The sequence below is a fragment of the Phodopus roborovskii genome, unplaced genomic scaffold (assembly GCF_943737965.1).
Source record: "Phodopus roborovskii unplaced genomic scaffold, PHOROB, whole genome shotgun sequence".
Classification (NCBI taxonomy): domain Eukaryota; kingdom Metazoa; phylum Chordata; class Mammalia; order Rodentia; family Cricetidae; genus Phodopus; species Phodopus roborovskii.
This window is the reverse complement of record NW_026126416.1, coordinates 34,576,970-34,602,332: the sequence shown is the minus strand read 5'-3', so window position 1 is coordinate 34,602,332 and position 25,363 is coordinate 34,576,970. Positions and strand designations below refer to the sequence as shown.

Sequence of the window (25,363 nt, the reverse complement as noted above, 5' to 3'; positions counted from 1 at the left end):
TCTTGAACTCTATAGCCCAGGCCAGCCTTGGATTTGTGATCCTCCTGCCTCAGTCTCCCAAGCAGCTGGGACCACAGTCTTAAGTTACCAAGCCAGGCCTGAGATGTTACCTGGTGTTGGTTACCTGGTAAAAGGAACCCAAGGTTTGGCTTTCCAGGGGGAAAGGTTATGTGCAGAAAGGCAGAAGGTTCCTCTCCACCACAGACTGCTAGTGCTGGGTGCCAGAGGTGGTAGGACTGTCCCACATTCCATCACTGTCAAGGTCGTTCAGCAGGTAGAGGCCAGAGGCTGAACCCAAACCCAGGCTGACCCCTCCAAAGCCCCTTTGTCCCATGACACTGGGCTTCTGTAGCCTGTTACCATGAAGCAAGACTGTTCTTCCCAACTCCGAGAAGAGAAAGGCAGTATGGGAAGAGCCTAAGGCCTCAGGATGTCAGGGAGGAGCATGTTAAGAGGGGTTGATGCCCCCTTGTGAGTATTTTTGCCACATCTTAGAAAAATAAAGAACAGATTTACTTTAAATGGTTTTATTAAAAATTGTACCAGTTGGTGAGGGAGAGGATATTTACACATGTATACATGTCAAGAACAAACAAAAAAGCCAAATATTATGTACAGATTAAAAAATAATGGTCCCCATTACTCTCCTTAAGGCAGAATGCCCAGACCCCAGGGCAACCAAACTGGGGGTGAATGAAATGCTACATCTCACTGGGTCTACCCCTGCCAGTTCCTGTAGACCCAGAGGTGGGGTGGACCATGAGACACCTGTAGAAAGAGGGGCAGTGCAAGCCTGGGGCTGCATACCTCATAGCACCTTGGCCAAAGCTGGGCATACACTTTAGAGCCCAGCTTTGTTCTGCTGTCCCCTTGAGGCAATGTCCCCCAGACCTGCAGCTCATAGGAACCCCAGGAAACTCTGAACACCTTTGGGTCCACCCTGCCCCACCAGGGTATCAGGCCAAGATAGCGTGTCTCCAAAGGTCCTCATCTTCAAAGAGCCACAGTTTGCTCCACCAGGAGGACGGTGGCCACAGTACTGATTCCTCAAACGTCCTGCAAAGCCGTGAGGACTGTCGGCTTTGGCCACTCCAGGCACATGTACCCGACTTCCTATCAGGTCCCCCAAAAGGAAAGTTCCCAGCACTGATCTTGCTGACCGGGATGGTCAGTGACTTCGCTGCCTAGTTCCTGGAAAGCTTGGGGCAGACAGGGGCCCTGGCTAGACTGTCCCAAATACCCACTCCCGGCCATGCCTAGGGTCGGGCTTGGGTTTGTGGCTGGGGCTGCAAGGCAGGCCAGCTGGGCCTCTCTAGGCTCTGGAAACAAGCTCTGCCACATAGCTCTGGACACAGCCCATCCCTTGGGGCCTGAGGGAGGTCACCGGGAGGTGATCTTTTTCCACCTCTGATTGAGCAAGACAAGGCCACTGGGGACAACTGCATAGCATAGCCAGACTTTGAAACACAGAGACAGAGCCAGGCAGAGCTGCCCCCCCCACCCCCGCCTCACTGGGGAGTTGGTAACTGGACTGGGACACTCCTTTTCAGATCTGTTCACTGGCTTCTAGAAATGCCTGCTGGGAATTGTGAACTAGAAGAGCAGTTTGGCCCCTGAATATTGGGCTTCTCTCCCTCTAGGGCATTTCTATACCGGGTTTTCCCACCCCTCTCCCACCCCCATCCTCAGCACGCCACAAAAACCCGCTGCCTTCAGCTGGTTACAGGTCATCACACAGGTCAGACTTTCCCTCCCTCTAAATCTGAATCTCCACTCCTCACTAGAGACAGACAGGCTCCTGGAGTTGGAGAGAGGCAATGGGGAGGGGCTGGCTGTCCTGGAGTTGGGCTGGAAGACTATAAAGCCAATTCACCAGGCATAGATCGCTGGCCAATTAAAGCAACCAGCCAGGGGGAACCTCTGCCTCCTGGGGCTGGGCTGCCAGCTACCTCCTAGGGCTTGTGGTGGAGGAGTGGGGAGGGAGGGAGGCTGTGTTTTTATTTATATTTTACAGTCCTGGGGATGCATCCAAGGGTCTTTTGACTGCTAGGCAAGAACTCCATCACTGAGCTTCAACCCCAGCCTGGATTCAGGTTGAAGGAAAATAAGAGAGGGTTTCAGTTTCACCCTGGCTTACCCAAGTTGGTGAGTTTGAGCCTGCCTAGGCCCAAAGTAGAGACAGTGCATTCCGACCAGCTTCCACCTGATCCCAGACTCAATGTTCAGGTCAATCTCTGGGCTCAGTTCTCAGGACAGACCACAGGGCACCCAGCCTGTGCCTGGCAAGGTCTCTGAAGCTGAGAGCTATGTCCTGGCACAGATGTAAAGTCTGCTAAGAGGTTTCAAAGATGACTGGTATACATGGTTCTGTATGGGGGGGGGGCACACATGTACCACAGCACATGTGCCAAGCACATACCAGAAGCCTGCCTGCCAAAGCCTTGAAATCAGGGAAGTGGAAGAGCACATATGTCCCACGCACATCTAAACTGTCTGGGAGACATACAGGAAGGCTAGGCTTCACAGTGGTTAGTGTGCCCCCAGAACCAGTCATCATATTCATTAATCAGGTCCCTTCTCCTTGCAAGCAGGAACCCAGCTTCTTAGCAGACAAACAATGGTATACACCCTGAGAAAATGACTGTGGCCAAGAAGAGGTAATATCTCCAGATCATCTAAGCAGAAAAACACAAAGGCTTATACACATACTTCGAGGTCCTTCTTGGGACCGTTTTGAGTGCACCCAGTGCCTTTGTGTACATTAGGAAAGACATCCCTAACTCTGAGCAGATCTAGCCCCACATCAGGACATGCAGCCCAGAGAGCAGAGCACAGGCTGGATGTCAGCCTCCGCGATCCCCTCATATGCTGTGCAGTATAAAACCTGCCCAACTGTATACCCAGGAGGTCAATTGCCCTTCTACAGGACTGAAGACCCTCTGCACAACAGAAATGAGTCATTGAGCTCGTTCAGTTTGAGTCTCCTCTGAGTTCCTCCTCCAAATTCCTTGAATGACCCTGGAGTTGTCTTTGCTCGGGGAAGCCATCTTTTCTTTGGGTTTCATCTTTAGCACCAATGTCTTTCCTTACATACATATAAAAATTACGATTTGATTTCCAGGTGTCGGGTCACCCTGTGACTAAGGTCAGCCGCCTTGAGTCCCCTCCCTGAGTGCTGTGGCAGGGAGAGAAAGAAGACGTTCAGAGGCAGCTGAGATACCACTGGGTTCAAGAACTCTCCCTTCGGGGCTAGCCGGAAGCTGAAGGAAGATAGGAAGTGTGTACCCAGCTCTGCCAGTTGCATGTTCTAAGCATTGTCTGTTACTTCAAAAGTCCTAGCTTCTTCCTGTATCTCACTAGGTACAAAAAAGGAATGGGGATAAGGGGGAGGAGGTACATGTTTCCAAGGAAACCAAGAGGTCTAGCATCCCCTGGGACTGACTGATCAGTGGGATGGCTGCTCCATTCCCATGCCCCCTGCGAACCCACCCCGTCTCGACGTGCTGCTGTTGAGGTGGGTGTAGTCCAATCCAGTCCAGGAGTTGGCAGGGTCTTTTGAAAACAGAGCTGATAAAGGCACAGGCTGCTGGGTACAACACGATGGTGACTGGCTACTTGGCTCACACATGGTTGACACCCAGGCAGCAAAGGTGGCAGTAGTTTGCACCTTGGAACCATTCAAGGGGTTTCCATGTGGGACCAAGTCACACTTGGGGCCTATCAAGCTTGATTCCATTTTGAGGCACCTTTGAGAGGTTCTTGGAGAAGTCCAAACCTCTCTGAGGTCTTCTGGAGGTGACAGGGTCTGGATAAGAATCCCTGAGCCCATGTGGTGGGCACTGGCTGTGCCTAGAGGGAACCCAGATGCAGGGCTGGCTAGCCAAGGCAATGCTGTTCTTAGCCAGGAAGCCCCGGGCCAAGGTCCTGGTGGGTTAGAGTTGTGTTTCCATCAGGTGTAAGGGGAGGCTGACATATTTGGTGATCCTGGGAATCTGACCTGGCCTCTCATTTCTTAACCAGTTCCAGTAGGAAAGCCTCAGTCCATTTCCTGGAAGGACATCACCAACTGGTCACTGTCAGAGCCTTAGGAATTCCACCAGCCAACACGGCCATCTCTCCTTCAACAGTGTTTGACAAAGGCCCCCATTCCCAGTGCAAGTTCTGAGCAGGAAGGAAGATCCCATTGGGGTTTGTTATATGTACACACAGGAAAAAAAAAATTAAAAATAACAAAACTTGACAAGACAGTGTCTGTCCTCCCCGATGTCTGTCCTGTTCCAGACTGCATTCCTGGTGCTCCGTCCAACAAGGGCCACCAGCCTCACCAGGGCCCCACCCCTTCCCTGTTTTCTTCTCTGTTCAAGGCCAGGTTTTGCAGGAAGAGGAAGACCTGCCACCACGCACGGTCTCGGTTCTGCTGGTGCTGTAAGGGAAAGAGATGAGTGTTAGGTGCCAGGCACCACTAGGCTACAGGCTCCTTGTGTTCCTAAGCAAGCTCCCCTTGCCAGATCACAGATTAGCACCGTCGTGCCATCCAGCAAACTAAGGGGGCAGGGGACAAAACCCCCAAAGACGGCTGCAGTTTGGCCATTTAAAAACAGTAGGCTGGGCCGTGTGGACTGCGACAGGAGGATCAGACTTTCTCCCCTGCTCGCAGGATTTTTCCAGAGTTTAGCCAAGTACTGCTTTTAATCAGATTGGCTCCTGAGCACCCCCAACCTCAGCTGCAGGAGCAACAATCTTGCTTGAGCGAGAAAGACAAGAAGTCCCTCCCGCTCCGCTATTCCAAAGGAACACAGAGAACAAGAGAGGGAAGGGGAGGGGAGCCTCCATCTGCAAGTGATTTGACACTGTGAAGGTCAAAGGGTTAATCTTCAATTTAAACCACACTGCTGAGGCAGCAAAAATCTGATTTCATCCAGTACAAACACACACACACACACACACACACACACACACACAGATACACACACACTTGTGTGAGAGAGCCAGCCCTCTCCCCCTTCCCCAGCATCCCCAGTTCTGGGCTGCCCTTTTTATAGCTACTTTTGACAGTAAGCCATAAATAATCCCTCTTGGAGCACTTTCCTACCGACTGGAGCCAATTAAACGTTAAGCAAGAACACACTTGAAAACAAAACAAAAACAAAGAATGCACACCAGCTCTGGAGGTTATCCCAGGTCCTACTGTCAGGCTGGGAAGCTAGGGGGCAAAGTTCAGAGGTCAGAAGCACAAAGGTTTCTGGCTGCTGTCCTGTCCATACAGGTACCATTTCCCAGAGACCAGCAGAGGCCTAAAGGGGACCAGGGAATGCTGGAAGAGGCGGTCTTTGTTCTCTCCTTGTCTGCCAGGGGAGGAGGACAGGCTGGGGCCTCTCCACAGGGTTCTTAGTGGACAGGGGAATAAAAACCTAGTGTGCAGAGAGGGGCCAGCACAGGCTGGATTTGGATTCCTTCAGTGGCCCAGTCAGCAAGCTAGTTTATGTGAGGTATCAGGCAGGGGGGATGGGGACCCTCTCAGGCTGTCTTTAACCACAGCCATCAGCCCCTACCAGGCAACTCCTACTTACATGGGAAAAGGGTAGAGAAAGTTAGTAAAACAAGCATGTTGTAAGCCCAGGTTTCCTGGACTCCTGGAGCTTTGAAGTTCCATCCAGCCCCAGGTTTCCCCAGGGAACCAAGCAGGCTGTGGGTCCCCTCCTCACAGCCCTCAGCCACAAAGAGAAAGGGTCCATGGCAATGATGGAGGGGAGTGTGGAGGAGAGTGAGTCGGAGGCACAGTGCCTGCCAAGCGGGTTAAGGGAAGCGGGTGTGCCACAGAGAAGCCTGGCAGAAGGCGCTGCTGGGGAGACTGATGGCTTCCTCATGTTTTGTAAACAAAGATGAGTAAAAAGAGGAAACACACGCTGCTTAACAAAGTCTGGTTCCAGTAGAGCAGCCTGAACTTCAGCTGCAAAGCTGGTGACCCAGGCCTGCAGCTGGGGGAACTCCTGCCACCATGCCTCCCCAGCTGCTGCCCACAACAGGTGCAAAGGTCATGAGTGGAACAGGAGACCCCGGGAACAGACAGGTCCCTGGAGAGGCCAGGCTGCTGGCATTGTGAATCTCCTCAGGTACCTGTCTGAAAAAGCCAAGGAGCCATAAACTATGATTTTCAACACTAATAGAAACAGGTCATGGTGCTTCCATACTGTCCTGCTTCTTAAGGTGTGGTCCCCACAGCAGCAGCCTCAGCAGCACCAGGGAAGCTCACTAGAAATGCTAACTCACTGAATCAGAATGTGAATTTTCAACAAGATCCCCAGAATTCTGAGGCTGGAGGGACAACGTAGGATAAAAAGCATTCTTCTATTTATGTTAAAACTCCATCACCTCCCTAAACCCTCTGAAATGGGTCTGTAGCTAGTAAGTGGCAGGGACTGGCTAGAACCCAGAGCGATATCCCCACTTATGGTCACTGTGCATCATGTACCACCAGTCGTTTTCCATTGTGCCAAAGAAGATCTGCTGCTCTTCTCTTTACTACATCATCTCAAAATAGCATGATGGCCAAGGAAGGAGGTCATGATTCTATGATCCAATGCCTGCACCAATCCTATCTCCATATGCCTTGGCTTCTGCCAAATTCCATTAATGGAGGTCATTTGCTCAGAGGAAACTTCCTGGGTCCCCAGGTCCTTTGGGAGTGAGAGGAGGAAGCAATCTCACTCCATCATTTGGAGTCAGAGAAGTGTCTGTGAGCTGCTGAGTGGTCAGTCGGGATGGATGAAGACTTGCGAGGGGCGGGGCCAAACATGGGGACAGGTGGTGGTGCACACAGGCTGGCCTTGGAGCAGAAGCTAGCACCATGACTTTGCTGTGAGTTTACAGGGCTCATGACCTAGCAAGAAGGCACTAAGGGAGGTACTTAGATCCTTAGATCAGGAATCAGAGGCTGACTTTAGGCTGGATCTCCCACTAACCTGTTTGTGAAAATTCACACTAGTGTTGTAGAGATCTATACCTTCTAAACCCAACTGTGTCACAAGAAAGAGTGTCCCAGCCCTACCCATGCCAACAGGGTCAGAATGTCCAGGGAAGGGACCCAGGAATTTACATACTGAGCAAACTCCAAGAGTATTTAAACTATTAAGTTTAAAAACCAAAAAAGGCAGACAGGCTGGATCTCTTGGTGGTCAAGAGTGTGTACAGCTCTTGTGGAGGAGCAAAGTTTTGTTCCCAGCACCCACATCAGTGGCTCACAAACACCTGTAACTCCAGCTCCAGGGGATCTGATGCTCTGGTCTCCAAGGGCACCTGTACCTACATACACATAACCCCACAGAGACATCAACACATTGTGGTGGTTTGATAGAAAACGGCCCCCAAAGAGACTGGTACTATTGGGAGGTGAGGCCTTGTTGGAGGAAGTGTGTCACTACAGGGGCGGGCTTTGAGGTCTCCTTTGCTCAAGCTTCCCCCAGTGTGACTGTCAGTCTACTTCCTGCTGCCTTCTGGTCAAGATGTTGAAGGGGGAATGCCCTTCTGTATATATGTTTCTCTTATTGGTTGATGAATAAAACACTGATTGGCCAGTAGCCAGGCAGGAGGTATAGGCAGGGCTACAAGATGAGAAGAATTCTGGGGAGAGGATGCAGAGAGAGGGTGCAAGAGAGACACCATGTAGTTGCTGAAGGGATAACATGTTGGAGCCTTCTTTGGTAAGATAAGGCTATGTTGAAATACAGAGGTTAATAATGAAGAGAGATCTAGCCAGTAAGAAGCCTGAGCCATCATCCAAACAGTTTATAATTAATACAAGTCTCTGTGTGTTTATTTGGGGCTGAAGGGTGGCAGGACCAGGCAGGAAAGAAGCTCTGTCTGTAAGATGTAGCCAGCACCACATCTGCCTGCACACTGGCATACCCCCCACCATGATGATAGTGGAATCCTCTTCCTTCCTTTAGAGGCTAACTGGAACTAACTCTTGTAGACCAGGCTGGTCTCGAACTCACAGAGATCTACCTGCCTCTGCCTCCCGAGTACTGGGATTAAAGGCGTGCACCACCAACACCCCCGTCCTCTATGCTGAGTTGCTATGGTCATAGTGTCTCTTCATAACAATAAAATCCTAACTAAGATAAAAATTATATATATACATATAAAATATTTTTATCAGAAGGGGGCTGGGAATGTAGCTCAATGGTAGACCACTTCTAGCACACATGAAGGCCCTGGGTCCAATCCCCAGTGTCACAAAAATAAGAAGGAGGGAAGAAGAGAGGGACAGAGGGAGGGAGGGAAGAGGGACGGAGGGATATCAGAAGCAAAATTTATTATAACTTAAATAATAATAAAAGCAATACATATTCATTGTAAAGCCATCATAAAATATAAGAAATTACAGAGGAGAATATAAAAGCTGCTAGTGATCCTACAGTCTAGAAGAAAACACTTCATAGTTTGGCACCTTCTTCAGTGCCTTTTAACCTCTTTCCATTAAACCAATGTCTTGCCCTGGTGGCCAAACCAGAGGTACAGACTACCCAGGTGCTTCTGCAACAGCCAGGCCACAGACAGGCTTTTGGAAACCACTGAGGTACTTTCCAACCCCAAGAAGTTTATGACCACAATTGCCTTCAGGAATATAGCACAGTGCCAAGGACTCAGGCCTGTCAGCCACCCCAGTAGTACTGGGGCAGGCCTGGATGATGCCTAGGGAGGGCTGGGAACCCATCCCCGGGGCCCTGAGCACCCCCAGAGCATAAACCAAGCCAGGAATACTGCACTTAAGTCTCTCCTGCACACCCCAAAATGGAAAGCAAGCTCCCACACACCAAGAGGCAAAGAATACCCTGATTACAAGGAATAACAATAAACAAAATATTTCTACAAGTCAAACAAAAGAGACTAATGAGAAAGGAAAGAAAAAGAACTTGAAAGGAAGCCAGAGAGAAACTTCTAAGGAAGGAAATCTGCCTCTACCAAACAGGATGAAGGATACAAAGACACCAAAAACAGCAGAGAGCACGAGTCCTTCCAAAGGAGGGAGAAGGAAAGGGGAACCAGGAAAGAGTCTGGGGGCCTCTGAGTCTTGGGCACCTGGCCCAGCACCCAGCATACAATCAATCACTGAGGGCAAACCCCTGGAACAGGGCCCAGCTCTCCCAGGCGAGGAATGTGTGCCTCAGGCTGGGAGCTCCTAGAAACCACAATGGAGTGACCCAAAGATTGGGAATAGGGGATGAAACACTCCAAAGCCCTCCCACTCATCAAGATTTAAACCCAAACAGCAGTGAACAAATAGAAAATGTTGGGGGGGGGGCTGACTAAATGACGCAGTGGATAAAGGTGCTTGCTGCCAAGCCTGATAGTCTGAGTTCAATCCCTAGAACCCATGGAGCATGACAGCTCAGGGCTTTAACCCCAGCACTCAGGAGACAGACAGGTGGATCTCTGCATGCCTGGTTTACATAGCTAGTTCCAGGCCAGCCAGGGCTGACTCAAAACAAACAAAAAGACCTAGACTCCATGTAGTGGAAGGAGAGACTCCTGCAGGTTTTCACTGACCTCCATTGCACACATAAGCAAAAGACCAAATGTTTAAAAAAGAAAAAAGAAAGCTGAGAGACATGAATAACTCCAGAGCCCAAGAAGGGGTCGATCTCTCTTCCCTGCTACAGTCGGGGAAGGGCAGACAGCATGGACAAATATTTAAACCCCACTGTGTGGTGGAGAGGCTAGAAGGCACAGTGTAGGTTCCCAACCTGTGCACATGGGACTGATGGCAGAAGTGACAGACCTGAAAGGTGATACACCTGTCTAAGCCCAGGAATACCTGGTCTGCCCAAGGGAAGAGACGTCCCTTATGTGGTAGATTGAGCCTCTTAACTGGTAGAGGCCAAACAGTAAAGAGAGAAAGAGTGATACAGTTAGATTACACAAATCACACTGTTTGGTCCCACAGGTCCTCTGCATTAAGCACAAAGCATGCTCCTGGCCCTCCCTGGATAAAATCTCCCTTCGCCTCTCTCAGTTCAGATTCAATTCCTGCCCTCTGGGGGCTTCATGTGTCACCAGTGTTCCAGGAGCTCCTGCAGAGCTGAAGTCACCCGGAGGGCCAGAAGAGGCTTCCAGAGACCTAACACTTGAAAAGCACATTTACCAAACAGCAATCTGTACCATCACCAAGTGTTTCCATACCTCTTCAGCGGGTCACAGGACAAGTGGATATTACCAAGCTTGTCTTACAGATGGGGAAGCAAGGTCTCCAAAAAAAATCATCCTAAGCAAGTTTGATGAGTTATTCAAACTCCTGACTTCTCAATCCCATGCTACTCTTTTAAAAAAGGGAGGGAGGAAGAGAGGAAGGGAGGGAGGGAGGGGAAAGGCCTGGAGAGGTTAAAAGCACTTATTCTTGCAGAAGACCTGGGTTCAATTCCCAGCACCTACCTACATAACCAGCTCATAACCAGCTCTAGGGGATCTGATGCCCTCTTCTGGTTTTTGGGGGCAGCAGGCATGCACAGATGTAGAGTATAGACACATGTAGGCAAAACACCTATACAAGTTGATACAAGAAACCCATTTATTTATTTACACTGCTAGGGATCAAACATAGTGCCTTGGGCACATTAGGCAAGTGCTCTACCTCTGAGTTGCCTCTCGGGTCCTACAACACTTTTTTTTCCTTAATAAATGTAGTGTCAGGGCTGTGTGTACACACACACACACACACACACACACACACACACACACACACTGCAGTATCAGCTGGGCATGGTGGTGTAAACCTTTGATTTCTACATTCAGGGAGAGCCTAGTCTACAGAGCTAGTTCTGGAACAACCAGGGTTACACAGGGAAGGACTACACAGGGAAGGCCAGCCTAGTCTAGTTAGTTCCAGGACAACCAGAGCTACACGGGGAAACCCTGTCTTGGAACGAAACTGCAGTGTTTACTCACATTGTGCAAATAGTATTACCTGGGCAAAGAGGACCATCCCTGAACTGTTCCTGGGTCTGCTTAAAGACATTGTTTCCAGACCATTAGCTGTTGAGAAAAGATGATGTGGGGCAGAAAACAAGAACCCTTTCAGAGGTGGAGCTAACTGGAGAGCAAACAGAACTAAAGACTGGCTAGAATGAGAACTTCAGACCCGGTCTTGAAACCACCCTCATTTACTCCATCGTGCAGAACTGCCTGACCCTACAACACAGAGGGATCTGCACACTGCCCCTTCACATTCTCCTGTCACACTGTAAAACTACCCAGGCCAAGGCTGAAGGAAAGAGGCTGTGGCGTGGGGCAGGGACAATGATAAGGCAACCTTAGGAAAATTCCATTCTGCACAAGTTGGGAAGGTGTTTTGCTAAAGCCGCTGAGGTTCTCTGCAGCCCATAGAGCTATGAGGGATATAAAGGCAGTTCAGAATAATCTTGTTCTCACTTATTTTACAGTCTAATGAGGAAGAAACCAAGAGAACAGAGTAAAGTGTCAGGAGTCAGATTGGTTAGGGTGGTGGATGATGGCTCCGTTATATCCTTGCCCTCTGGCATGTGCTTGCCAAGAAGCAGGGATGGTGAGGTGGAAAGATCAAAGTTTTAGGAGCAACCTAAACTTTACAACTCTGAGGGCAGCCATTTACAGAGTAACTCAGGCGTGGTGCTTTGCTTCTAGGAGCCTGTGTTCTATAAAATAGGAACAACGGGGCTGGAAGTTGGCTATGCTGATTAAAAAATGAGAAACTATATATTCGCCCTCAGGCCTGGTGGCAGCACCTAGCAGCTTGGACACATTCTGCTGGAGAGCCTGCCTCTGACCCCCAAGCACCAGCTCCTGTCCAAACTCAGGCAGTCCTTAGGACAGGCCAGCCTTCCTATTCTGAGACCGACCGCTCACAGTAGCCAGAGGCAGTTGGGCTCAGGTTTCAAGACTTTCAAGCTAACTTGGGGTCTGACACCCAGAGGGTCATCCAGGGACCCAGTGAGGCCCTGCCCAGACACCCCATGATTAGCAACATAGCAAAATGGAAAAGGAAAGAAATACTTGCCAAGGGCTTTCTCAACACAGGCATCAGTACTAACAGGATGTCAGTGCTGCCAAAGCCAAGCCTACACTTCTCCAAGGAAGAAAGGGCAGCCTAGAACAGCCACTTCTTGGCTGGGGGTGTCAGGGTTTCCTCTGACATAACTGGAAGTCACTGGATCCGGCCACTGGGGGCCAAGTGGCTAGGCAAGAGATGGTACTGTGGAACACTATCCATGCCCCCACCTCCATAGCCTGGAGGTAGAAACTACTGACTGACACGCTTACCCAGCTCCCTTGGGGTGTCTCAGTTTCCTTCTACCTCAGCCCAGCTCCAGTGAGACCATGGTGTAAGTTCTGAAGAGCTCTGGAGAGATATGGCTGTGTCTCAGTCAATGAGGAGGGAGGGAAGGAGGAGACCAAGAGGGGCAGGATGGCAGGTTGAGAGAGTGCACAGCTATAAAGACCGAACCCCGAGAGCTCATTCTCAACTTGGAGCCTTCGCAGCTGGCTGTTCTTTTTCTGTATGGGGTCAGTCTGCTGGACAGGACAAGGCAGAGTGGGCAAGGATGAGGCTTGCAAGCCCCTCGGCATACTGTTCTTGCTTTGGTCATGGAATGTGCCCTCTTAACTTGCCAGGCATGGATCAAAAGGCAAACCAAGCACTTTTAAATATTTTTCTTTGTGCTTTCTCCAATCCTGTCTTCCCACCACCTACCCCCCAACCCTAAAAACACACCAAAGCTAGCTCCCAACCCCATGGCCTGTCTTGGTGGGCAGAGAGGGATGAACTGCCCGGAACTAGAAGGGCTTCTCTTGGAAGAAAGAACAGTCAGGTGCAGAGTGTGTGGGGAACTCGGCCTCCAGTCTGCCACGCTGATGACTCAGAAGCTAAATATAGCGAGTGATATAAACAGAGCCAGCCACAGAGCAAACACAGGGCCCCCAAGCCCCAGCACAGGCTCTCACGAACACTGAGCTTTTAGCGACCCCTCCCCCAACCCCATTCTTCCCTTAGCAGTGTCCTGCATAGACCTCTTACTCCTGGGACAGAAGGTGGCTTCCTAGGGGCACTTTTCACTCTAGGACAAACCTCTGGGGCCCCTGCTCAGAGCTGTTCTTTCTGGAGCCTGAGTGACCTCATTAGCCATGGTCTCTGCTCCAGAAAACCATTTACCAACGTGGGGGCATCCTAATACTCAGAAAGTAATCAGGGACTCCAAGAACAAAGAATCCAGGATGCTGGGCAGAAAGACTGCTAGGTGATGAACCATGCAAATGCCAATCTGGATACAACTTCCAAAAGAGCTGCCTAAGAATTATAAAGTCAGATCCAAGCAAAATCACAAATTCATGGTGTATGTGTGCACACACACAGCAGGCAAGTTTTCTACCACTGAGCTATGTCCTTGTTCCCTTTTTGAGGCAGGGTCTTACTAAATTGCCCTGGTGGTCCTTGAACTTGCGATCCTCCTGCCCTGCTCCAGCCTTGCTAACAGCATGTGTTCAACTCTCCAAGCTATCATAGTTTCTTATTTTTTGCAACCCTGAGCATCAAAGCCTCCAGCATGCTAGGCAAGCCTCTAATACTCACCTGAGCTCAAGCCAATGCCAATAGTGCTTTTATTACAATTCCCAAAGGCCTTTCACAGCAACCCTGCAAAGTTAACCTTGGAACCTGAGGGCTGGACCAGGAAAATAATTTGGTCACAAACACAGATTGTGTAAGTGACAGAAAGGAGAGCCTTCTCAGACCTGTTTATAAGTCTACCATCCTTCCTTTGATATTACAAGTGAAGGTGGTTTCGAACAACAGGTTGAAAGTTTCTTTAGAAGTCATTTTCCAAAATATCTAATTACTATCTAGGGAATTTCTAAATCTGATTTGTTTCTGAATGGAGCCACTCCCGGGCCAAGTAAAAGAACGAAAATTCCAACATGAATGACACTAACCCTCTTTTCACTTACTCAAGGGCCTACTGCAGCTACTTTTTTTTTTTTTTTTTTTTTTTTTTTGAGCTTCTCAACACTGTCTAGAAATATCCCTTCAGACTTGGCCACAGCAGACTTTTCCACAGGGAAGAAAACAAGGTACTGACTGTCCCTCGGCCCACATTGACTGGAGGAGCCATTCACAGAAAGCACTGAGAAACAGAGGCTCTGACCTTCTGAGCAGGGCAGCTGTGAGTCTGTCAGGAACTGACTCTGATCCTCCCTCTCTGCAGGAAAAACTGGAGGGGCCACCCTTTCAGAACCCAACTCTAAGGACATCCCTGTCAGCAAGGTATTAAAGATCCCTGCTGCACCCTGCCAGCCAAAAGGAACAGGAGAGGAACCTCCCGCTGACCCAGCAGAAAAAGGTAGAATACACAGGGAAGTTTGAAAACGCTTTTCCTTAAACTGGACACAGTGGTATATGCCTGTAATCTCCGAACTCAGGGAGACTGGAGCCAGTTTACACTATATAGCTAGACCCTGTGGCACCAACCCAACCCCATAAGGAAGGGAGGGAGGGAGGGAACATTTTACTTCCACTCACTTCACGTCACCTCCAACTTTCTCACTGCTTTTCAAACCCAAGGACCGAGCGGTGAACAGTACCTGATGACTGATGACTTCTGCATAGATTCATTGCTCATGAATCCAGAAGTCACCCTGAACCAGCCCCTTGGGGAACCAGCCTAGTCTTCCTCTTCACCACACTCCTCAGGGAACATGGTGAGGTAGCAAACAGCATAGAGGTTAAGTGTAAGGAATGTGGGCAACATGAATCGACACCCAGGACAGTTTGAAACCTGCGCCCCTGGGCCTCAACGGATATACCCAATCTGCCAGCATGCCATCCTACCTCTTTGTCAAGTCCCACATCTCCCTGTGCAGAGAAAGAGTAACAACAACAACAACTGGAGAACTGGAGGGAGAACTCAGTTGGCTTGGATGCTTGCCTAGAATACAGGAAGCTCCACATAAATGGAGCACAGTGGTACAAATCTTCAATCTCAGTACTTAAGAGGTAGGTCACAAGTTAAAGGCCATTCTCGGTTATGTAGTGAGTTCATGGCCAGCCTGGGCTGAGATTCTACATCATCATCATCATCATCATCATCATCATCATCATCATCATCACTGAAGTCTATTACAAGGACTAAAGGGCAACTAACACTCTTCTGCAATTCTCCTTCCAACCCCTTGGGGGCGCTATGCATGAGATGCTAGCACCTCATCTAGAACTGACCTGTGCCCTTCAAAGAAGCAACCCTAAACTGGGAGAAAGGTCTCAGTCAGCAAAGAGCAAGAAACACTGTTGTGGAATAGAATATTAGTTTAACTATGTAAAGGTGTGTGGCATAATAATTATTTAACTATATATAAAGATATGCTGTATTTGTTTATGTAAAAATGTGTTGCTGTTTCACCTTGCCTGCCTAAGGCACCTGATTGGTTTAATAAAAAGTTGGGCAGCCAATAGCTAGGCAGAGGAAGGATAGGCAGGACTGTTGGGCAGAGAGAAAAAGGGAGGGGGGAGGGCATCCAGCTGGGGCCCAGCCAGCCAGACTTGGACATGGAGGAAGCAGGAAAGCAGGATAGACAGTATGCAGATGAGGTAAACAAGTCTTGGGGTAGCATATAAATTAATATAAATGGGTTAATTTAAGTTTTAAAAAGCTAGCTAGAAACAAACCTAAAGCTAAAACCAAGCATTCATTATTAATAATGTCTCCATATCATGATTTGAGGGCTGGCAGTCCAAGAAAGCCTGCTACAGGAGACCTCAGAATAGGGTCTCCTCCTCTGGAACCGAGGTCCAGCAGCAAGGAGGCCTCTAGCCTGCTGTCCAATATGTCAGGGCTCACTAATGGAAAGCAGACTATCCTGGGAAGCAGCTGCTGAGAGAGACCAGATTATTGTGAATGAAGAAAGAATGTCTTCCAGATATGTTCTAGATGAGGCTAGAGACTACAGCCACTGTGTCTTCCCACCCTTGTCAGTATCAGGACCAAACGCCAAGAGCTGGGTTGAGCCATGGACCTGTACAACCAAGGTGGATTAGATGGGCAGGAAGGAGGCCAAGAGGCTGAAAGTAAGAATCAGAAGGTGCCTATACATGGACAGCAGAGGACTCGCTAAGCCAAGTTTGTACAGTATAATCATAGAGGGAATGGGGACTGTGGCTGGGCCACAGCAATTAGCCAGGCTGCCTTATAACCTACGCACAGGGCCACCCTCTTTCCAAATAATGTAAGGGCTGGGAAAACCCATCAGAAATAGTTGTGGCCCCAAATCTCTCTCCAACTCCGTGGCAGAGATGTATACCAATAACACCCTGTGGCCTGTTCCCAGAAAACTCAAGGTCAACTCCTCCACCCATTGCTGCTGGCAATGGTTTGTTCCCAAGTCAAAGTTATTACTACCAATAACTGCTCTGGTCATCTGAAGTTTCCCAGGTTGAGCCCAGTCCTGATAATATTTGTTCCTGTGATACACATACTCTCTCTCTCTCTCTCTCTCTCTCTCTCTCTCTCTCTCTCTCTCTCTTTCTCTTTCTCCTTCCCTCCCTCCCTCCCTCCCTCCCTCTCTCTCTCTGCTGGGATAGGTACACAGTCCTGTAGGTAGAGTCTGTGTTCATTTCCCTGTGTTGTGGCTTTGCTAGGTAGTATCTATACCAGCAAGGATCCAGCTTCAGGCTCCTCCCCTGCTTTGGCAGCCATCCAAAAGCCAGCCAGTCTGGGAAGGGTTAAGCACCTGGGGGCCCAGCACAGACGGTGGCTGGGCTGTGGAGCAGGATAGCCTCCCATCCATGGCACAACGGGCTCCAGCACGAGCCTGCCAGCCGCCGCCTTTGTTGATGGACTCTGCCACATGCTCGACTGACACGCGATGCTCCGCCCTGGCGGGGCTGGTGCCAGGCTGCCGGCCAAACGCCAGGCGAGCACCCCGCCGCCGGTCGCAGGTCTGGAGAGACTCGGAGGTACAATCTCCAGAGTACTAAACCCAGGTTCCCAGACACAGACAGTGAGGAGTGGCTCCCCAGCTGGAAAGTGTCAGGTTTCAACCGGTTCTACCACTTTCCCCCACTCAGGCCCCATCTCAGGACTGATTACCGGTTTCCCACTGTTCCTCCGCCAGGCACACCCCCAACTGCTCAGTTTCACTTCGGCATTCTAAAGAGACAAGCCCCCAACTTGGGTCTGGGAAGTTTGTCCAACCAGACTACAGGAAGCCATCCCATTGGCAGGGAGGGATAGAAGTATCTCCCACCTCTGGTGAAGCTAAGTAGGCAGCTGGAGCTCTCAAGGACATGACTACTCATCTAATTGTGCCTACCCAGTCCAACATAACGACAGTAGCCAAGGCCAAAACTCTGAAGCACATCCTGAGGCCTGACAACTCCTGGGTTACAGACAAGAGGACAAAGGCAGGCCCTGGCTTCCCTGCCCCACCAGCCTCAAGCCGCCCACCCCATCCCACCTCCCAACCCTCGTGCCTACTTGTTGAATGTGAAGCCGATGGAACTGGTCAGCAATGCACTGGAGCTTTCTGGCGATCTGTACCTCTGCTCGATGTTGCCACTGTCCTTCAGGGGGCTGCTCCCCAAGGGGCAAGCCTGCAGGGAAACTGGCAGGGAGAGGAAGCCTGTAGCCAGCATTGCCTGCAAAGATAGAGGGGTCCACGTCTCAACATTTTCTACCCCTACCCCATCTTCTCCATGTCAATCCTTTCTGGCCAAGACCTGGAGTTACTGGTAAATCTTAGGGCAGAAGGAAGAGGAAGCAGCCTGCCTGCCTTTACCAGGGCATTCTGCCAGTCTTGGAGAGCTGCCCAAGAATATGAAAGCTTGTACAAGGGCTGAGAGTGTAGCTTAGAAGTAGCTGAATATTTAGCAAATGAGGGTTTAGGTTCAATTACACACACACACACACACACACACACACACACTCTCTCTCTCTCTCTCTCTCTCTCACACACACACACACACACACACACACACACACATCCTGGAAAAACAGAAAAGAATATAGACCCTGCCTTCTTCTCCACTCAGTACCATGGCATAGCACAAGGTGCTAATGTGTATGATGAACACACCAATCTCCTGTCATTTATCACGCTATATTTCACCTAAGTGTTATTATTCTGAAGCTCTTTGGGAAAACTCTCAAGAGTTCCTGGGTTGAGCAAAGCAGAGAAAAGCAAAACAAACAAACAAACAAACAAACCCAAATTGTCTTCGTTTTTCTAGTACAGTTAGGGAAAGCTGGGCTCAGCACTCCAAGACCAGAGCAACAGCAGAAAAGTGAGAAAAGTCCTGAAGGCCCACAGAGCAGCCAAATCGGCTCACCGCGTGCTGGCACCAGAGTGGCCGCTGGGGGCGCCAGCCCCTCCTGCCTCCTCCCTCTTCCAGCCTGAAGCAGGCCTCCTCCAGCTTCTTAGACTCCCGCCAGAACTGCTTTTCCCAGAAGTGCCCTATGGGCAGTTCCCTCTGAGATTAAGCGCAGCAGCTTCTCAGTCTGCTCCCGCAGACACAGCAGGATGACCTCTGAGCCTTTACCCTCCCTCCACAGGCCAGTGTGCTAAAAGAAGAAAACAGACCAAGTGTCTAATCCTGCCCTTTTGCCAGAGGAGGGCATATTTCTCATAAAACAAACCATTTAAGCCCACAAATGAAGGGGTCTTGTCTGATTTAGCCTTGGAAACAGCCCCTCTGCTGGCACTGAGCCCAGGCAGGCCCAACCTCTTTTCTCCAGTTCCCCTTCCAAGCCCAGAAAGTCCCAAATGACAACTCAAAGCCACCTTCTGTCTTTAGGAACCTTCCGTATAAGAGCTGGCTGGGCTTTTTCTTGAGTGTCAACAGTGACACACAGTTTAACATTCCCATCCACTTTGGGAAAGACAAATCAGCACCCGGGCCCCAAAGGCAGAGCCACTGAGAAGACATGGGATGTGAAAGACGATCTCTTGCATGGACCCGAGGGTCCCTCCAGGAAGAAGCAGAAAGAACAAAGCCATCTGGCCTTTGGGGGCCCCAAGCATGGGTGAAGAAGGTGGAAAGTTGATGAATCGATCGATAGCCCTGGCTGTTGTTCGGTTTGGGGAAGGAAATAGTGCTGAGCAGGTTTGGGAAGGGAAAGTCCCCTCATTTCCCCCAAATCTCTAAAGCTAAGAACACTCACCGTAAAAGAGTCTCTGGGGTTCCTCTGTCACCCCACAAGGCAGCATAACACCCTGGCTTGGGGAGGCTGGGCTGAGGGTCTGGGTGGCCTTGTCTTCCTGGCTTATGGGCCGGAGCCCAGGACCACAGCAGTGAGTGAGAGGAAACAGCTGAAGCCGACTGAGGGGACAATCCAGCTGGCTCTGGGCAAACAGGTCAGCAGAGAGCAAGCTCCCAGGTTGTGTCCCTGGCTCCCCATCCTCTGGCTGGAACACATCATCTTCCAGCTCCTCCACACACTGAGGTGGTTCCATCTCTCCTGTCAGAGAACAATGGAGGCATCTGGGATGCTGTCCTACTGAGGCCAGACCAAGGATTCCCCTCCCTCCTTCCTTTCCCATTCTTCTTATTTGAGGGAACCGAGTCAGCTTCTGATGATACACAATCTGGTAATTAAACACTGCCAAGGATGACTTTATGGGTGAATACCCATAAAGTGTGGGCCACCCCAATGGTCGGCTCCTTCCATACTCCTCCCTGCACCCACCTTTCCTCCACCCCCTCTGGCCTAGGCTGGCCACAAAGTTTGACACTGAGGGTTGTAAGCAATGGGTAGGATGAGGTGCTACCCACAAGGTACCTGGGAAAATATAAGCAAGACTAACCTCTGTAAGTGACTGTACACACACACACACACACACACACAGAGGAAGAACCTCCAGGCTTTCCCCTAAGTCTGAGCTGAACTCCAGGCTCAGCAGCAAAAACAAAAGCCAGCAATTGTAGAGCAGCCAGGTTCCCTCCTAACCTGCTAAGCCCCGCCCTACTGCACATCTCCAACCCCCCCCCCCCTTGCACAACACAACAAACAGGCTCTGTGGTGTGCTGAGAGTATCCTGGAACAGAGGACTCTAAGTTAGTCACTTCAGCTGCCTGGCTCAGCTCTCAGCACTCAGCTGTCTGCCCACCACAGGTTAATCTTGAGAGTTGAATCAGCCTCTAGCAAAATGTCCTGCTAATTCTACCCGCTAATCTCCATGACTTCAAGTTTTCATCCACGCAGCCTCCCACTCCTGTCGGAGCTGAACCTGAGATAGGTGCAATGTGCCTCACAGAAGGAAGTGAAATTCAGCCCTCTTGCTGTGCTCTCTCTCGCTGCCTACACTGTGGGGGCTGTTTCTTAGTGTTAAGTTCCTCTCGCTCCACCTGACGGCTCAAGAAATTCTGCACTTGGAGTCACCCAGCAGCTTGCGCTTCCAAGCATGCCCGGGGGGCAACCAGAAGCATCGGCAAGCACCTGAATGGTCAAGGCAATGCAAACTCAAATTTGATAATCTTCAGACTCTTCTGACCCCCTGTGTCTTGCCTTTGAAAGATAAGCCAAGCCAAGTGGTTTGTGGGTTTTTAAAGAAATCTTTTTTTTTTTTTTTTTTTTTTTGTCTTTACAGAAATCTCAAGTTCAGAAACCTTCCTTTCCCAAATGTGAGTTCTACGGGTTTCTTGCCTCAGCCGTCCCTCATCACATCCCAGAGCTCTTTGTAGTCTAGTCTCTGCTCTCTTCGCTGGAGACTAATACCATGCCTGCTAGGATGGCAAAGCAGATACCTTTGGATATTGTTCCAATTGGTAAGGGGGAAACTCCAGCTTATCAGCAACAGAAAAATCAAGTTCCCACATAAAAGGACCAAGAACTGTCATCTAGAAAGGGTTCTTCGGTCCTTCAAACCCTTCTCTGCAGGCTGGCAATCCCATCCAAAGTAGGGACCCTCCAGAGCCAATCACGAGTAGGAGTCATTGTCTTGGTGTTTCTTTTGATGCCTATCACTCCCCTCCCCCTCCCAGCAAAGCCCCAAAGTTCAACTCTTTCCTAGACTGGACAGTGGGGGAGGTGCAGCCAGAGGGTGTGACTCTGAAAACGCGGAGACCCCCCCCCCCACTCAGCACAAGAACTGCAGGTGGTTCTCCGGTTGGTGTGAGCCTCCGCCTCCGAGGGGTTCTGGGCAAAGACAAACGTAAAATGGGGGAAAGTAGAGACCTTCAGCTTCCCTAAGCTAAAGTGGTAATGTCCAGACTGGTAGGAAGAGGGCACTTCCTGAGAGCACAGCCCGAGAACGCTTTATTCCCAGCAAAGGGATTAAAGTCCGCTGGAGCCATCCCAGAGCCTCGGAGCTCCAACTGGGATGCTCAATTAAAACTCCTCCTCTTCTTAGGAGATGGCACTAGCCAGACACCTTGAACCTCGATAGTGGCTAAGATCTCAAAACACACGCGCGCACACTCGAGCGCACACACACCTGGGTGACTCCAGGACAGAGTCTCAGCCTCCGAGTCGTGATGCCAGGGCTCTGCGCCAGGGTCCAGGGTGACGAGCACACGGGGGGCTTGGCGCCACTCGATTGGGAAGGAAGGGGCAAACTCCAGCTGTTAAGAAGAGGACCCTTCAGACTTCGCAGGGAGGCAAAATGCACAACTCACTGCCCCACCCCAGAGTCAGACCCGGAGGCCAGAACGTTCTGAGCGTTTGGCAGTGCACCCCAGGGTCACTTGCCCACCTACTCTCAACTCCAAGTCCCAAATGTTTCCCGAAAGCCCCGCTTGGAATAGCGCGCCCAAATTTGTGCTTTGCACCCAGTTCCCACATCCCAGCACCCCAATTCCTCATGGTCACCCCAGATGTCCGCAATCTAAACCCTTCCCGGGCCCCCACGCGCCGCGCGACTCCTCTCCCCACTTCCCGGAGGAGATACGATCCAACTCCGCCTGGCCCCCGGCCGCCCGGGCGCTCACCGGGCTGCGGCAGGAGGCGGTGGCGCGAGCTGGAGCAGCGGCTGCTAAGGGTGCTAGCTGGCGCGGGAGGAGGCCACAGCGCACCGCGCGGTATTGTTTCCAAAATACGCCCGCTCCGGGCATCCCGCAAACAGCTGATGAGGCCCCGCCCCTCCTCGCGTCACTCCAACCATTGACCAATGACAAGTGGAGCTCCAAGTCCCAGGCTGGGCAGCTGCCAGGGACGGTCACTAATGTACAAACCTTCCCTTGGAAACACTATAAGGGGCCGAGCGCATTTCTGACCTTCGCCAGAAGCGCAATTGGAGCGCTGTTTTCAGAAGAGGACACGGTTCTTAGGCAGGCCCCAAAAGCGCAAGAGAGTCCCTCAGTTCTCCACTAGGAGGGAGGACAGGGCGCCAAAGTGACTTTTGTCTACTAGGAAATTGACTGAATTATTGCGGGGTTTCCAGAAAGGCGGCTCAGAAGGAGACTGGAGCTTTCAGCATCTTGCAACCTGTAGGGGGAAAAAAAGAGTTGTCGGTCCCTAATAAAGGCCCGGGGGTCTGGTGGAGGTGAGGGGGAAGCTTCCCTCTCGCCTGCTTGGGCGGGTCTGTAACCAAATGACATTTGGATCCAGCAAGTGCAATAAGAAGCCCACGTCCTCTCTTCAGGACTGTTCAAGAACATGTGCTGAGAAAAAGATTCCGGCAGAAGAGAGATCAAGGAAGCAGCTTAGGCAGCTGACACACCCTGTTGATGGTCGCACCGTAAGACTGCATGGGCCACTGGGAAAGCAAAACGCAGTTCACATACTATGGTCAATACAAGGATGACTGCACATTTCTTGAACACCTACTATGTGTTAGGTACTGGACTTAGTGCCAGACTTCTGGTGCCTGACCTCAGTGAACTTCTACCTACCTGCGATTAATGGAAAGCAACATGAATGGTGTTCAGTTTAGGGATAATGATGGCTGATAGGTGGAGAAAAAAATCAGAATACAGAGATTTTGAGTCAGGCTTAGAAGAATGAGAATTTTTTGTTTTGTTTTGTTTTTCGAGATAGGGTTTCTCTGTGGCTTTGGAGGCTGGCCTGGAACTAGCTCTTGTAGACCTAACTGGTCTTGAACTCACAGAGATCCGCCTGCCTCTGCCTCCCGAGTACTGGAATTAAAGGCATGGGCCACCACCGCCATGATTAAGAATGAGAAATTTTTCATTAAGTAAAATCCAAATAAAACAGCCCAGGCCCAAAAGAGGGCAGGAAGCTAGAATAAAGTACTCAGCTAGAAAGCTTGTCGGAGGAAGCAGGGACAGACCCCTCTACCAAACTACCTAGTATCCTCACCTTGATTTAGGTATGTAAGTGTGGGCAGTTGGGTTCAGGTCAGATTGCAGAGGTGCACCTGGAAAACCAAACTGAGGAATCTGTATTTTATAGAGGGCTGGCAGCAAAGGTTTTGCAGAAGAGAATTTAGGGCAAAACTGAGAGGAAGAGATGGGAGCAAGGAGGGAGGAGGGAGCAGAAGTCAATGAAAGGAACAAATTCCTGCTATAAGAGCTGTCACAGAGGTAGGCATGGGCCAACCAGAGCAGCTGGCCTAAGTAGCCTCTACCTGCCAGTCTGCTTTAAGGTAGATGGAGCTAGTGCTCCCAGACTTAAGTGTCTTTGACCATTTTTGTTTTTAAATTTTTACTTATTTGCTTTGTTTCTTTCTTTATTCCTTTTTTAAAGATTGTTTACTTTTGTGTTATGTGGGTGGGTGTTCTTGCTTGCATATATATCGGTGTACCATGTGTGTGCCTGATGCCTGAAGAGGGGATGGAATCCCCTGGAACTGGAGTTAAAGACAATGCAAATGACCACGTAGATGCTGGTCCTCTGCATGATCAAGTTCTCTTAACTGCAGAGCTTTCTTTTCTCTTTAGGGGTTCAAGACAGGGTTTCTCTGTGTAGCCCTGTCTGTCCTGGAACTCACTCTGTAGACAAGCCTGGACACGGACTCACAGAGATCCAACTACCTCTGCCTTCCTAGTGCTGGTATTAAAAACGTGTGCCTCTACTGGCCAGCTTCTTTTTTCTTCTTTCTTTTTCTTTTCTTTTCCTTTTTTTTTTTTTTTTTAATAGTGCCTTATGTGTAGCAGGCTGACTTCACACTCTGTATATAGTCAAAGATAACCTCCTGATCTTCCTGCCTCCATCTTCCAAAAGCTGGGATTGCAGGCATGCACCACCATACCAGGCTCCTTATGCCTTTACTATCTACTATTTCCTTTGTTTCCTCTAAATCCATCTGAAAGACTTGAAGGATGAAGCAGGTATACAGAGGGCTGTGGTCCATGATATAAGAAAATCCTAATCCCAGGCAACAGAGATGAGGGGAAAGCAGAAGAGAGTCAAGGTTGACCAGTACCCCAATCCTACCAGGAACTGATAGATGTTCAGCAAGAGATGCTATAGCCAAAAGGAGGTACATTATTTCACCAGGAAGCTTGGCCAAATGAGATTGTCAGGGGGTCAGAATGACCTGGGACCCACACCACATACAGGGAGATGAAGGACCAGTGGCTCAGAAAAATATGAGGAATCCACCCTTCTTCCCACATACTGGACCCCTCCTCCTCCTTACATTCATCTTCATCACCGACATCCTACTGGGGCCTATGCCTCTGGCTAGCTAAGTCTTTGTCACTATTCTATTGCTATGAAGAAACACTATGGCCATGGCAACCCTTATAAGAGAAAGCATTTAATTGGGGGCTTGTCTACAGTTTCAGAGGCTAAGTCCATTATCATCATATCAGGGAGGATGGCAATCATGGTGATAAAAACCATAGTAGAGAAAACAAGACTGGCTCTGGCATGAGCTTTTGAAGCCTCAAAGCCCACTCCCAGCGACATACTTCCACCAACAAGCCACACTTCCTAATCCTTCTAGAACAGTTCTACTCCCTGGTGAATAAGCATTCAAATATATGAGCCCGCAGGGACCATTCTTCTTCAAGCCACTGCATGGTCTTAAATAGAACTGAAGGACAAAGCAGCATTCTGAATCCCCTGTAGACCCTGAGAAGTAAGGATTATCCTAGCTTTCTCACTAAAGTCAGCTACTTTACCCCAGGCATGCATATCAGAATTGGGTCATAAGGCTGGGAAGCCAAGAAAAAAGCCAGGATTTACACCTGAGCTCTGTTAGAGTTGTGAACCCACCACCCAAGTGTCTAAATGGTGTTGGTGGTCGCAAGCAAAGGAATCTGCTTCCTTCAAAGGGTTAAAAGTCATGGTGATGTTCACCTGTAATCCCAGCACTAGGGAGACTATAGCAAAAGATCAAGAGTTTGAGGCCAGCCAGGGCTATTCAGGGAGACCCGAACTCAAGGACAAAAAGTTAAACATCACCCTTGTAGGGGAATGTTGCTGGAGACCCAGATGACAGT

At 49.9% G+C, this 25,363-nt stretch overlaps 1 protein-coding gene across 1 annotated transcript; it reads right to left on the bottom strand.

Annotated features, from left to right (window-relative positions):
* Positions 1 to 511: 511 nt before the first annotated feature.
* On the bottom strand, positions 512 to 22,082 carry Bmf (Bcl2 modifying factor). The gene is made up of 5 exons (XM_051183707.1): positions 21,944 to 22,082; positions 21,451 to 21,577; positions 19,179 to 19,475; positions 17,496 to 17,656; positions 512 to 4,423 (listed from the first exon to the last, which is right to left on the bottom strand). Exons 1-5 carry the CDS (start codon positions 22,064 to 22,066, stop codon positions 4,322 to 4,324), a joined length of 810 nt encoding a protein of 269 aa, XP_051039664.1. The 5' UTR covers positions 22,067 to 22,082; the 3' UTR covers positions 512 to 4,321.
* Between the last annotated feature and the right edge of the window lie 3,281 nt (positions 22,083 to 25,363).

What these genes read in the sequence shown, in the direction of transcription:
- Bmf (XM_051183707.1), bottom strand. Translation starts at nt 22,066, where the DNA reads ATGCCCGGAGCGGGCGTATTTTGGAAACAATACCGCGCGGTGCGCTGT. An exon ending in CCGCCTCCTGCCGCAGCCCG is followed by an intron (nt 21,578 to 21,943) that starts GTGAGCGCCCGG and finishes TCTTCTTAACAG; the next exon opens with CTGGAGTTTGCCCCTTCCTT. An exon ending in TCTGTCCTGGAGTCACCCAG is followed by an intron (nt 19,476 to 21,450) that starts GTGTGTGTGCGC and finishes GTTCTCTGACAG; the next exon opens with GAGAGATGGAACCACCTCAG.